Genomic DNA, 13,682 nt, shown 5'->3' with positions numbered 1-13,682 from the left:
AAATTATTTAAATTACTGTAACTTTATAGTATAATTTAGTATGTGATAGGGCAAATTCCCACGTTTTCCCCCAGAAGCTTCAAAATGATTCTCATGCATTTATTCTTGTATGTACCTTTAGGATCAGTTTGTCCAATTATGTGAAAGATTACCACCATGATTTTGGTGGGATTACTATAGAGTTATAGATTAGTTTGCAGGCTATCAGATTTTAACTTAAAATAGTGATTTCAACCTAACCTTTTAATCTAACAGTGACTTTAGCCTAAACTGTTACCTGAAAATTTAAAACTCCCCATAATCTAAAAAGTTATGTGTTTTTTTTTTTTTTTTTTTTGAGGCAGAGTCTTGCTCTGTCGCCGGGACTGGAGTGCAGTGGCCGGATCTCAGCTCACTGCAAGCTCCGCCTCCCGGGTTTACGCCATTCTCCTGCCTCAGCCTCCCGAGTAGCTGGGACTACAGGCGCCCGCCACCTCGCCCGGCTAGTTTTTGTATTTTTAGTAGAGACGGGGTTTCACCGTGTTAGCCAGGATGGTCTCGATCTCCTGACCTCGTGATCCGCCCGTCTCGGCCTCCCAAAGTGCTGGGATTACAGGCTTGAGCCACCGCGCCCGGCCAAAAGTTATGTTTTTTAACTTTTCAAAAAGTGTTTGTGATATGAAGGTCTCTTTGTTCTCTTCTTTCTTCCTGTTTCTTGTAGGCTTTTTGTAGTATTACCATAGGAATACTTTTGTTTAACACATGTTTTTCAGAAGTTTTCATTGGCATATTATTATGTAATTAGTTGTATAGTTATGGTCTATGGTTCTATGGCATCCTAGTTTTTCTGAGTTTTAACCTATGTTTTCTGTGTCAAGAGTTTGATGTTAACATGTAACTGTAGATGATTGAAGTCTCTTGTTTTCATTTGATTCGTTTTATAAATTGTGACAAACTTCAGAATAGTGTAAGAGTCTTCTAGTTACGTGGCAATATTACTAGGTTTTAGGTCAAAGATGAGACAGTTAAGAGTGCAATTTTACCTTATTTGTTTCCCTAAAATGTGTTACGATTAGTGCTATAGGCTAGTACTAAATGTTTTATCGAGAAAAAAAGGAAGTTCTTTTATATTTACGTTGAATCCAAAATATTAATGATGCCAGGCCTTTAGTTTTGGTCTTCAAACATTTTCAGAAATCCATTCTGAAAGCCATTTCAGGTTGATAACAGTAGTTGCTCAGTCAGTTTTTTCAACTTTTTTGACAGTGTGACTCTTAATTGTTGACTGTGCCATTTTTCCAGTAGTAAACAATGTATTTTGTTTCTTCTCATGCAGGTCGTCAGAGTCCTACATTTTAGCTTTCAGTGCTGAACTTCCTTCTCCCTTAAATTATTATAAACTTTTGCTGCTGTTTAATAAACGTGAAGATGTCTCGCAGTCCTGATGCGAAGGAAGACCCTGTGGAGTGCCCTCTTTGCATGGAGCCCTTGGAGATAGATGATATCAACTTTTTCCCTTGCACCTGTGGCTACCAGATTTGCCGATTTTGTTGGCATCGAATTCGCACTGATGAAAATGGGCTTTGTCCTGCATGTAGAAAGGTAAATACTTCAAAATAACTTCACAGTGATTTGTTTTAATTGTATAGTTTTTCCTGCCATGTATATGAGCAAGTGAATTTAAAAGACTGTGCAAACCTCACCTGATTATCTTATTTTATCATGTATATTATTTTAAGACATAATAAGGTGGAAAGAACACTGCACTGTGAGTCAGGGCCATGTCTTGGCTTTGTTTACTAGCTGTATGATCTTTGTAAAGTCATGTAACCTCTCTGATTGGCCTTTAGTTTGTTGTTTTTATCTGAGGAGAAAGACATGGTCAGGGATGCTTACTGCTTAAGAAAATTAAGAATAGAGAGGTAATGGATTTGGATAGGGTTGCATGAAATTAGAAAAACATGTTATATTACATGTGGGAGGAAATTCACTTCAATTTTCTAGTACAAAATAGGAGAGAAGATGTTTACTAAAGAGGGTTAAAATGACAGAAAAATCCTGGTTCAGAAGATAATAATTGCTCATTTCTTGAGCCCTTACAGCAATTTTAGGCTGGTATTGATATTCCCATTTTACACTCAAGGAAACAGGAGCTTAGAGAACTTGTCCAGAGTCATCAACTTGTGAGTAGTAGGTAGAAGGTTTAGAATTCAAGTATGTCTTTTGAGTCTATATAGTCTGTTCTGAACTATTGTATTATTGAAAAGCCCCTCCTAACTCTAAAAATCTATTATTTTTAATATTCTGTGAGTTTTATTGTTCTGATAAGCCCCAGCAACACAATTACAGTATAGTGAATTAACTACCAGGATAGGGAGGACTGCTGCATTTGTATTTTGAAGGACTTTATTTGTGACCTTAGGGATTAATGCAAATATCTGCCACTTTATTATGGAATTTGCCTTTTCTTTAATGTTTGTGTAATTTAAACTTTATTTTTTGGTTACCCATTTCAAAGACCTCTTGTGTTCTGTCAAATTTTGAGAAAGCTGAAATGTGCTTTAGATATCTAAAATTTAAAAAGTAATCTACCTCTCAGTTTTCTTATCTGAGAATTTGTAGTAAATCTCAGAAGGCGGTGCATTGTTTATTATCATTAGATTTTAAAAATCCAGTGGGTATGTATATGTATTATATGAATAAAAAGTTAGGTCTATTTCAATGTTAATGTAGTTTATACATTTATATAGTTACATATACATTATATATATAACATATATAATGTGTGTATATAATTTGTATATATAATATTTCACATAGTTAATATAGTTTAAGAAATGTGAATGGAAAGGTAAATGAAAACCCTAACATTAGCTTTGGGCAAAATCTATATAAATTTTTGTTTATGAATTTTAAGCAGTTATATTTTAGAAATTGGTTCCCAGTCATTCCATAAGAAGACAATCATATTGAACTATTTCATCAGAAGTAATGACGTTCAGGATTGCCCAAGACTCTAAGGATTGTAAATTTGTTGGCTTCATGATGTTTATCTTTTTCTTTTTTTTCCCCTTTGGGATGTTACGAAGTCACCTTAAAAGGACCAGTTATTAAATTGTCATTAGAGAAAAATAAGTTATTTGGGGAAATTACAAAGAAAATCATTTCAGCCTTAAGAGATTACCTAAAATTACTTCAAGTCTTTAGAAAGTTAAAAAAAAAAAAAAGATTTTAAAGGTAAAAACAGTATAACTTTAGCAACGCTTGATATGAATAAAAGGGTGTCCTGGGAATACCAGAAAGTGTGAGGAATCTCTGAAATACAAGAAGGACGTTGGAAACAATTTCAAGGAGGAAGCATTAGATCAGCTCAAGAGAAAACTGCTTTAAAAAAAAAAAGGAATGGCAGTGCCTCACGATCCTAGGAAACATATCAGTGTAGTTGGTCGACTATGGTCTCAGAGCAGCCTTATGGGCCTACCCCCTTTTTTGTACCATGTAGCAGAGACAGATGCCCTCTAATTAAAACAGTGATTATAAATTTGAATCAGAGCCTTAAGGTTAATGGAAGCATTCTGGAGGAACTAGGAGCTTCTGTGCCTAGCAGATTACCTGTCCAGCAATATGTCTTTGCTACAGTCACAAAGGAGAATCTTGCAGTAGATAGAAATAGCATTTATAGGCAGATTACCAGGATTCTTACATGTAAAGATGTGCAAAAGGAAAGAACACAGATTTGAGGAAAACCAACATCATGAAAGAGAAGCACAAAAATCAGTAAATAGAAGATCCTAACACAGGAAACAAAATAGAAAGACATTTAAAACTATCATTGGTACCTTTCAGAAAGGAAAGAGAGAATGGCATATTCATGTAGAAAGACTATATTTCCTTATGAAAAGAACCAATTAGAGAGATCTTGAAAAATCTTATAGATGGCCTGAAAAGCAAAATGGACACATTTCAAGAGCAGATTGGTAAATTGGAAGCTTGTGCTGAGTGGGTTTTTATTGAAGAACATACTACAACAAGAGAAAAAAATTGAAAGCATGAAAGAAAAGCAACATAGGTCCACAGGTTCTAATCTCTGCTGAGAGCAGTCTCAGAGGAGTGAACTAAAAATGAATAGGAAGAAATAATAAAAGAACTAATAGACGAAAATTCCTCTTAGATTAGAAAGACCCTGTGAGTATGAAGCAAGATGACTGAAAAAGATAAGTATCTGTTTATATAATTGTGAAATTTTAGAACATCTAGAATAAAGGGAAAACTCTAAAAGCTTGTGAGAGATAAATATTTAGAATACAAAAGAACAAGGCTAAAATTAATACCAGTATTTTCATTTCACAATTATAGAAAATAAACTAATTGATACATTTATTTTCCCAAATTTTGAGGGAATGTAACTTTGAAAGGAGAGCTCTCAATTTTATTAATGTGTAAAGGCATAATAAAACTTTTTCACACATGCAAAGATTCATGAACTTTATTATTCATGAACCACTATACAAACAAATGGAGAGTTGAGGATGACTGCAAGGTTTTGACTGAACACCTGAAAGTAAAGAATGGCCGTGAACTGAAATGGGGAGGACTTCACCAGGAATAGATATTTGAGAAGATCAGAAACTCAGTTTTAGACATGTTAAGTATGAGATTCCTCTTAGAAATCTAAGTGGAGATATTGTGTAGACAGGTGAATGAATGTACATTTCTGGATTTCAGGTAAGATTCTGGTATGGAGATAAAGATTTGGGGGTCAGTTAGCATATAGTATGTTATTTATAATATCATGAGACTGGATAAGATCATGAATTGAAAAGATAAAAGCTTGTCTAAGGATAAGCACTAAAACTTTCCAATAGTTACAGAAAAAAGAAATCCAGATGACAGAGGTCTAAGACAACCTCCTTTTAGGGTCTCCAAGTTAAATCTTTAGCTGAGGTGGTTATTGTTATTAGGCCAGGAATAATTTTTTGGTTTCTTATTGACTTAATCACATATCCTAGAACCTCTCCTTGGTCTCCTGGTCACCAGACTTTGTATTGCAGGCAGCAGAGAGTCTTGGAGTCTGAGACCTGGCCTAGTCTTGCCAGAGAATATGCTCAGCATAGCGCAAGATAAATATTATGAAGTTGCCTGTGTCGGTCGGAGTCGGGCAAGTCTTTGGTCTCTGGAGGCCATCTACAGTGGTTGTGTTAACACAGAGGAAAACCACGGTGTTGCTAGAGGCCTAGAGAGGGTCATGAAACTACCATTTACATGTAACCCAACCCTGCAGAGAGAGGGTCTACAGAGGCCATGCTGTGAGGTGGCATATTGAAATGATCTGAAGAAACTTGGGAGATGCAAGTAGGGAGCTAGTTGAATCAAGCTCCTGTTTTTGGTCTACAATATGAAACGTGCCTGTTTTGCAGAAAGTTTATCTTAGCTTTAATATCTTTGAAAAGCAAGGACAGCCAGGTTTTAAAAACCAAGAGAGGTTAGTGTTCCTGTTTGGTCGTGGCTGCTAAACACAAGTACAGGCTACTTGGTTTTTTTCTTAGACTGCTTTTATGTGTCCTTTCAATGCAGCATTTCTGAGAAAGCTACTGGTAGAAACAGCAGATATGGGAACATAGGTGGTGCACTGATGTGGCATTATGTATTGATTCCCATGGAAACCAGAGACTATACAAGAAAATGAGAACTTCAACAGAAGTATTATTATTTTTGTTTCAGAAATAAGAGAAGATAATGTATCTATGAAACAAAAACAGGATGGTGGTTTGGACATGGTGGCTTATGCCTATAATTCCAACATTTTGGGAGGCCAAGGTGGGAGGATTGCTTGAGGTTAGGAGTTTGAGACCAGCCTGGGTAACATGGCGCAGTCTCGTCTCGAATAACAATAAGAAAGATTAGCTGAATGTGGCGGCACATGCTTGTAGTCCCAACTATTTGGGAGGCTCAAGTGGGAGGATCATTTGCACCCAGGAGGTTGAAGCTACAGTGAGCCATGTTCATGCCTGTGTACTCCAGCCTGGGTGACAGAGCAAGATACTACCTCAAGATAAAAAAAAAAAAAAAAAAAAAAAAGAACAGGATGATATAAAGAAGAATATTCAGTGAACAGTAACCATTGTTATTGAAAATAAAAATATAATAACAAAAATAACTGAAGGAAAGCATTGGAAGATGAAGTTGAGAAACAAAAAGCAAAAGAGATGAAATATTTGGGAGAAGAGATTAATCATTTGAGAATCAATCAAGGAGGTCAAATACCAAACAATTAAGTGCTCTAGGAAGAGATCACAGTGATACAGAGGGGAAGTAATCATCCAAGAATATGATTGAAGAATATTTTCCAGAACCAAAGAACATATTTTCAGATTGAAAGGGCCTATCAGGTGTCTAGCACAAGCTTTTTTATTTTGAAATACCAGAATACCAAAGACAAAGAAGTTCTACAAGCTTCCACAGAGGAAAAAAGTAGATCGCACGTAAAAGACAAGGAATTCAGATTGTTTCAGACTTCTCAATAGCAAGACTTCAAGCTAGAAGACACTTCTGAAGGAGATTAATTTTCATCTTCGGATTCGTATCTGCTCAACTGTTAAGTGTGAAGGTACAAGAAAAGACATTTTCAGACGTGAGAGGCCTCAAAATTTTTTTTACCTTCCATGCATTCTCTCTCAGGAATCTATTGGAGGATGTGCCCCACCAACATGAAGGAATAAAGAACAGAGAATCATGGGATAAAGGAAACAGGAGATCCAACGCAGGAGAGAAGCACCTGGATTCCCGAAATGATGGGGAAGGATGACAGCTGTGCCCAAGGTAAAGAGGGCAACCAGTCCAAAATGCAACACATCAGAAAACTCCAAGAGGGATTTGTAGAAAAAGATAAAATTAAAAGAATACTTGGTGTTCCAAAAGAGAAATGTCTTGTGAGGCCATTTTGCCAGTTGGAAGAGATTTGATGGTTGAATTAGTAATAAACACCTAAAAATATAACCAGACAAAACAGATTAACTCTAGGGGAAACAAAAAGTTGTACAGAATGAAAAAGCAATCATACTATGCTACAATGGCTCACATATGAGGTAGGGGTCAAGATATATATATTTTTTTCCTATGCTGATATTCTGTTGTTGCAACATCGTTTGCAGAAAAGACTGTCCTTTTACTCTTGATTGGTTTTGAAATATTTCTTGAAAGTCAATTGCCCATAAATGTATAAATCCAATACTAGCATCTGTATTTGTCCATTGATGATTATATCTATCCATATGCTCATACCAAACTGTCTTTATTACTGTCAGTTTTGAAACCTGGCGTGACAAGGTTTTCAACTTTGTTATTCTTTTTATAATTTATTTTGGGTATTCTAAGTACTCAGCATTTGCACATAAATTTTTGAATCAGTTTATGAGTTTCTACAAAAAGCCTACTGGGGTTTTGATGGAGATTACATTAACTGTATAGATACATCATTTTGAGGAAAAATGACATCTTAAAAATGTTGACTCCTGGCCAGGCGCGGTTGCTCAAGTCTGTAATCCCAGCACTTTGGGAGGCCGAGACAGGCGGATCACAAGGTCAGGAGATTGAGACCATCCTGGCTAACACGGTGAAACCCCGTCTCTACTAAAAACCATACAAAAAAATTAGCCGGGCGTGGTGGCGGGCGCCTGTAGTCCCAGCTACTCGGGAGGCTGAGGCAGGAGAATGGCATAAACGCGGGAGGAGGAGCTTGCAGTGAGCTGGGATCCGGTCACTGCACTCCAGCCGGGGCGACAGAGCGAGACTCCGTCTCAAAAAAAAAAAAAAAAATGTTGACTCCTTTAGTTAATGAATAAGGTATATCTTTACATTTTTCTGGGTTTTAAAATTTCTTTAGCAGTGTTTTAGTTTTCAGTATACGTAAAGTGCAGCATGTTTTGTTATATTTATCCATATTTTATGTTTTTTGAGTTATGGCACATGATATTGTTTCTTTCTTTTTGAGATGGAGTTTCACTCGTGTCGCCCAGGCTGGAGTGCAGTGGCATGATCTCGGCTTACTGCAACCTCTACCTCCCGGGTTCAAGCGATTCTCCTGCCTCAGCCTCCCGAGTAGCTGGGACTACAAGCGCGTGCCACCACACCTGGCTAATTTTTTGTATTTTTAGTAGAGACGGGGTTTCACCATGTTAGCCAGGATGGTCTTGATCTTGTGACCTTGTGATCCACCCACCTCGGCCTGCCAAAGTGTTGAGATTACAGGCGTGAGCCACCATGCCAAGCCTGATATTGTTTCTAAAATTTCATTTTCCAGTTGTTTATTGCTAATGTACCACTTTTGAATGTTTGCCATCTGTATCAAGAAACCTTGTTAATTAAATAGGTTCCTTAGGATTTTCTACATAAGTGATTATGTGTTCTGTGCAAAAGGACAGTTTTACTCTTTCCTTTCCAATCTCTGCTTTTAAAAATTTTATTTAGTGACAAGGTCTTGCTCTGTCACCCAGGCTATGAAGTGCAGTGGCACAAATACGGCTCACTGCAGTTTAGAACTCCTGGGCTCAAGCAGTGCTTCTGTCTCAGCCTCCCCAGTAGGAGGGACTATAGGCATGTGCCACCATGCACAGCTAATTGTTTAAAAAAATTTTTTGTAGAGGTCTTGCTATGTTTCCCAGGCTGGTCTTGAACTCCTAGCCTCAAGCATCCTTTCACCTCAGCCCCCTCCAAAATGCTGGGATTATAGGCATGAGTCACTGCTCCTGGCTCTGTGTTTTTAAATTCTTTTTCTTGCCTTAATTCTACTGGGTAACTCCTCTAGTGTTTAATGTTGAAAAGAAGTGACAAGGAAGATATCTTTGTTCTCAATCTTAGCAGGAAAGCGTTAAGTATTACACCATTAAGTAGTTGCTGTCTGTGCATTTTTTGGTTTGGTCTTTGTCAGGTCGAGGAAGTTTTCCTTTATTCCTAATTTGCTGAGAGATTTTATCATGAATGGTGTTGAATTTTGCCCAATACCTTTGTTGATACTTTTGAGATGGTTATACTTTTTTCTCCCTTTATTCTGTTGAAATGGTAACTTACGTTTTTTGGTTTTTGTAAAGTTACAGGGTCTTGGTCTGTTGCCCAGGGTGGAGTACAGTGGCCTGATTGTAGCTCACTGCAGCTTCAACCTCCTGGGCTCGAGCAATTCTCTTGCTTCAGCCTACCAAGTAGCTGGGACTACAGGTGTGTGTGCACCACCACACCTGGATAATTAAAAAAAAATTTTTATCTTTGCAGAGACGGGCTCACAGTGTTGCCCAGGCTGGTCTTGAACTGCTGCCCTCAAGCATTCCTCCTGCCTCAGCCTCCTAAAGTGTTGGGATTATAGGCATGAACCACTATGTCTGGCCTATGTTAATTTTTGCATCAGCTTTTCCTCTCAAAGATAAACCCTACTTGATAATGAAGTATTACCCTTTTTATATTTAGTTTGCTAATATTTTCAGAAGATTTTTGTGTCTATGTCATGAAGGGTGTTTCTTTGTAGTTTTTTATTGTTTTCAGTTTTGGTATCAAAGGAATACTGTCCACATAAAATGAGTTGGGAAATGTTCCCTCATCTTCTGCCTTCTGAGAGAGTTTGCATGTCATTGGTATTCTTTTTTTATTTCTTTTCTAAATTCATTATTAGTGTGGACTCTACTAGGTATCTCTGTTGGAAAGACACCTGTGAAAACTAGCTATCACAGTACTCCTCTATGTAGACCTCTGGAATTCTTTCTGGGCTAACTCCATTTTTGTGGTATTTTGCCCCCATAAATTTCTGTCTCAGCGTCTTCTAATTTTTTTTTTTTTTTTTTTTTTTTTTGAGATGGAGTCTCACTCTGTCACCGGGCTGGAGTGCAGTGGCCGGATCTCAGCTCACTGCAAGCTCCATCTCCCGGGTTCACGCCATTCTCCTGCCTCAGCCTCCCGAGTAGCTGGGACTGCAGGCGCCCGCCACCTCGCCCGGCTAATTTTTTTGTATGGTTTTTAGTAGAGACGGGGTTTCACCGTGTTAGCCAGGATGGTCTCGATCTCCTGACCTCGTGATCCGCCCGTCTCAGCCTCCCAAAGTGCTGGGATTACAGGCTTGAGCCACCGTGCCCGGCCAACTTCTTCTAATTTTTATCACTGTCTGTCCCCTCCATTCATTATGACTTTTGGACCCAGTACCAGGATCTGGTAAGTGCTGGAAGAGCAGAAAGCTGGGATAGTTATGGAATTTGTCTGTTTTATTTCTTTTTTCTCAGAGATCACAGTCCTGCTGTTCATTGCCTGTTTCTTCAGTGTCTGAAAATAGTTATTTCCTGTATTTTGTCTAGTTCTCTAGTTGTTTATGATGATAGGACTAGTCTGTTACTTCCATGGCTGGAAGTGGAAGTGTGTAAATAACATTTGCATTTTATAATAATGTAATCCTGAATATTGCCCTAACCAAAGTTACGGTAGAAATTAGAAAGTGGACTCGGGATGTTTGATGAGGGAAACTGACAGAGCTAAGTTTTCAAGTTGCATAATGTGATGATATTTAAAACTGAGAAATCAAGAAGTAACCATATGAATGTATTATTTAGAGATATGGTAGAAAATGACAAAGAATCATCTAAAGGAGTCAACATGATTATTTCTAGGGAGAGGCAACTGGTTGCAGAAGAGGAGGGAAAATGGGGGACTGCTTTTTTTCCTAACAAAACTTGGAGAACCGATTGACTAGAAGCATATTCAAGAAAAATATCAATGAAAGGAAGGAAAAATGATACAGTGGGCAAATGGAAATCATAGGAAAGAAGATATAATAGTACTGATATTAGTCATAATGAAATTCGAGATCAAACACATTTTAAAAGGGCAAAAGGTCCACAAAGTCATGAATCTTTATTTACTTAACAGTACAGCTTTGAAGTATATTGAGCCGTTATAAACACCAGGAGAAACTGACATCCGTATTTATAATGGAGAGACTTCACCTTCTGTATTTTAGAAATAGATGAAGTAGACAATAAAAAGAAAATGGAGAATTTGAATAACAGAATTAGCAAGGTGTGTGTGTGTGTGTGTGCACATGTGTGTGTATAGCAATGATTTATTCTCATCTGTCCTTATATGTGAATAGTTTCTTTTGGGTCCAATCTGCCCCTAAATATGTCCATTGAGTTTTAACTATTGGTTTTGTGTTTTCCATTCCTAGAAAGTAATGTTTGCTCTTTTTTTTTTCTCTTGCTGTTATTTTAAAATAGATTATTATACCCTATAAGTATTTTCAAGGTTATATGCTTTTTAAACAGATAAGCATTATTTTTTAAAAAAATCTTTGCCCAATAATTCCAGTGGCTGAAGTCTGTGGGCTATGTTTCTGCTTATTGTTGCTCATGTTGTTGTATTTCTTTGTGCTTGGTTAATGTGGCTGCTTCTTTGTTGTTGTCATTGAGAAAATTATTTGTAAGGTTCCCCAAGGACTAGCGTGGATTGACTCCTCTCTAGAGAGGCTTCAATTTGGCTTCTGCTGGGTCCGGTAAGCATTGGCATTACGGCGGCCATGTGCTTAAAGGTTTTTGGTCTATATATCTCCATGCTGCAACTCTTCCCTAGGGTTGACTTCGACAATTTCTCCAGGATGATTTTCCCCTACGTACTTTCCCTTTTTTCTTACCTTATTCTGACCTTTCTGTAGTTTCTTCTTACCCTGAGACTATCCTGCGGTTTATAATTTGTTCTTATCCTGAGCCCACCGTTTGGAAGTGGACTGTATCTCAGCTTATCATAGGACCTGTCTTGCCAAAGACTACCATGGGCTGGTGTTGGGCTTTGAATGTTCTTTCTCCTCAGCTCTTTCTCTCCCTACCCCATTTATTGTTAATCAGATTTTCTGTTTAGCCTCTGAATTTTTACTTTCAACCAAAAATTGGCTTAGGATTTTCCTAGTGTAGATTTTTAGGATGTTAGTTTAAAAAAAAAAAAAAAAAACTTTTATGTTGTATTTTTCATAGTTTTTAGTAAGAGGGTTAATTAGTTCTGTATTACTGGAAACCAGAACCCTAAAAAAATAGTATAATAGTATAATCAAATTAGATGTTAACAGCAAAAGGATTTCTTAAAAGTTCATTTACCTATAATACATAAATTATGGTCCTCCATAACTCTTGGTTTAAAGAGATCAAAATGAAAATTACAAATTATTCTTAATCAATAATTTGGAACATGACTTCTGAATATCTGGCATGAGACCAAAGTGGTATGTAGCAGAAAAGTTAAGCTGTGAATACATTTATTAGAAAACAACAAAAATCAGAAAAGAATAAGTAATGTGACAGTAGAAGGGATCAGAAAAAATTAGAAAAAGAATAAGCCCAATGACAGTGGGAGTAAGCAGAATTTTGTGAAATAGGAAAAAATAAAAAGTTTTTCAATAAAGATTAGAGCTGGTTCTCTGAAAAGACCAATAAAATAATTAAAGTCTTAGCAAGTTTAATAAAAAGTAAAGAGAACACACGTAAATAATTGCATTTGGAATAAAAGTGGAAACATAACTACACATATGGAAGAAATTAAGTAATTACACTAGAAACTGCAAACCATGTTAACTAGTAACTTGGAAGTTTATCGCTATTAAAGATAATGTTATATCTAAATAATTCTCCATAGGCAACCTATTTTGCGTTAGTTTGATATGTAATACACAATAGTACCTTTAAGGAGAAATTTTCTGCTTGTAACTTTTCATTTGTTATTCCTATATATAAGTTATTCCTAGAAATTTAACATGTGCTCTGGTCAAAAAATTGATCGGATGTATTCCCCCCCCCCCTTTTTTTGATACGGAGTTTCACTCTTGTCCGCCAGGCTGGAGTGCAATGGCGTGATCATGGCTCACTGCAACCTCCACCTCCCAGGTTCAAGTGATTCTCCTACTTCAGCCTCCTGAGTAGTTGGGATTACAGGCACCTGCCATCACGCCTGGCTAATTTTTGTATTTTTAGTAGACACAGGGTTTCCGCCATGTTGGCCAGGCTGGTCTCGAACTCCTGACCTCAGGTGATCCGCATGTCTTGGCCTCCCAAATATTAGGATTACAGGCATGAGCTACCGCACCCAGCCAAAAATACAATAGCCTGTATTTTTCTGTCTTTCTTTCCTTTCCTTTCCTTTCCTTTCCTTTCCTTTCCTTTCCTTTCCTTTCCTTTTCCTTTTCCTTTCCTTTTCCTTTTCCTTTTCCTTTTCCTTTTCCTTTTCCTTTTCCTTTTCCTTTTCCTTTTCCTTTCCTTTCCTTTCCTTTCCTTTCCTTTCCTTTCCTTTCCTTTCCTTTCCTTTCCTCTTTCTTTCCTCTTTCTTTCCTTCCTTTCTCACCCAGGCTGGAGTGCAGTGGCGCGATCTCGGCTCACTGCAAGCTCTGCCTCCCAGGTTCACGCCATTCTCCTGCTCCAGCCTCCTGAGTAGCTGGGACTACAGGCACCCACCACCATGCCTGGCTAATGTTTTTTGTGTTTTTAGTAGAGACGGAGTTTCACCATGTTAGCCAGGATGATCTCGATCTGACCTCATGATCCGCCCACCTCGGCCTCCCAAAGTGCTGGGATTACAGGCGTGAGCCACCGCGCCTGGCCTTTGTATTTTTCTTTATATTCATTTTTAGTACTAGTATTATTAGCTTTGTGAGTCTTACTGTCTGCAGTTATTCATGTTTGATTTCTTCATTT

General features: G+C 37.5%; 1 protein-coding gene across 6 annotated transcripts in view; it reads left to right on the top strand.

Moving 5' to 3' along the window:
- Positions 1–13,682, top strand: part of CNOT4 (CCR4-NOT transcription complex subunit 4) — a 148,807-nt gene that overhangs the window by 70,116 nt on the left and 65,009 nt on the right. For all 6 annotated transcript variants that reach the window (XM_023190041.2, XM_023190044.2, XM_023190042.2 and 3 more), the window contains exon 2: positions 1,316–1,581. In XM_023190041.2, coding sequence (XP_023045809.2) covers positions 1,408–1,581 — 174 coding nt within the window. In that variant the 5' untranslated portion in view covers positions 1,316–1,407. The remainder of the gene's footprint in view (positions 1–1,315; positions 1,582–13,682) is intronic.

Source organism: Piliocolobus tephrosceles, chromosome 8 (assembly GCF_002776525.5).
Source record: "Piliocolobus tephrosceles isolate RC106 chromosome 8, ASM277652v3, whole genome shotgun sequence".
In the NCBI taxonomy this organism is placed as follows: domain Eukaryota; kingdom Metazoa; phylum Chordata; class Mammalia; order Primates; family Cercopithecidae; genus Piliocolobus; species Piliocolobus tephrosceles.
The sequence above is the reverse complement of the archived record's forward strand: the minus strand, read 5'-3'. Positions and strand labels throughout refer to the sequence as shown.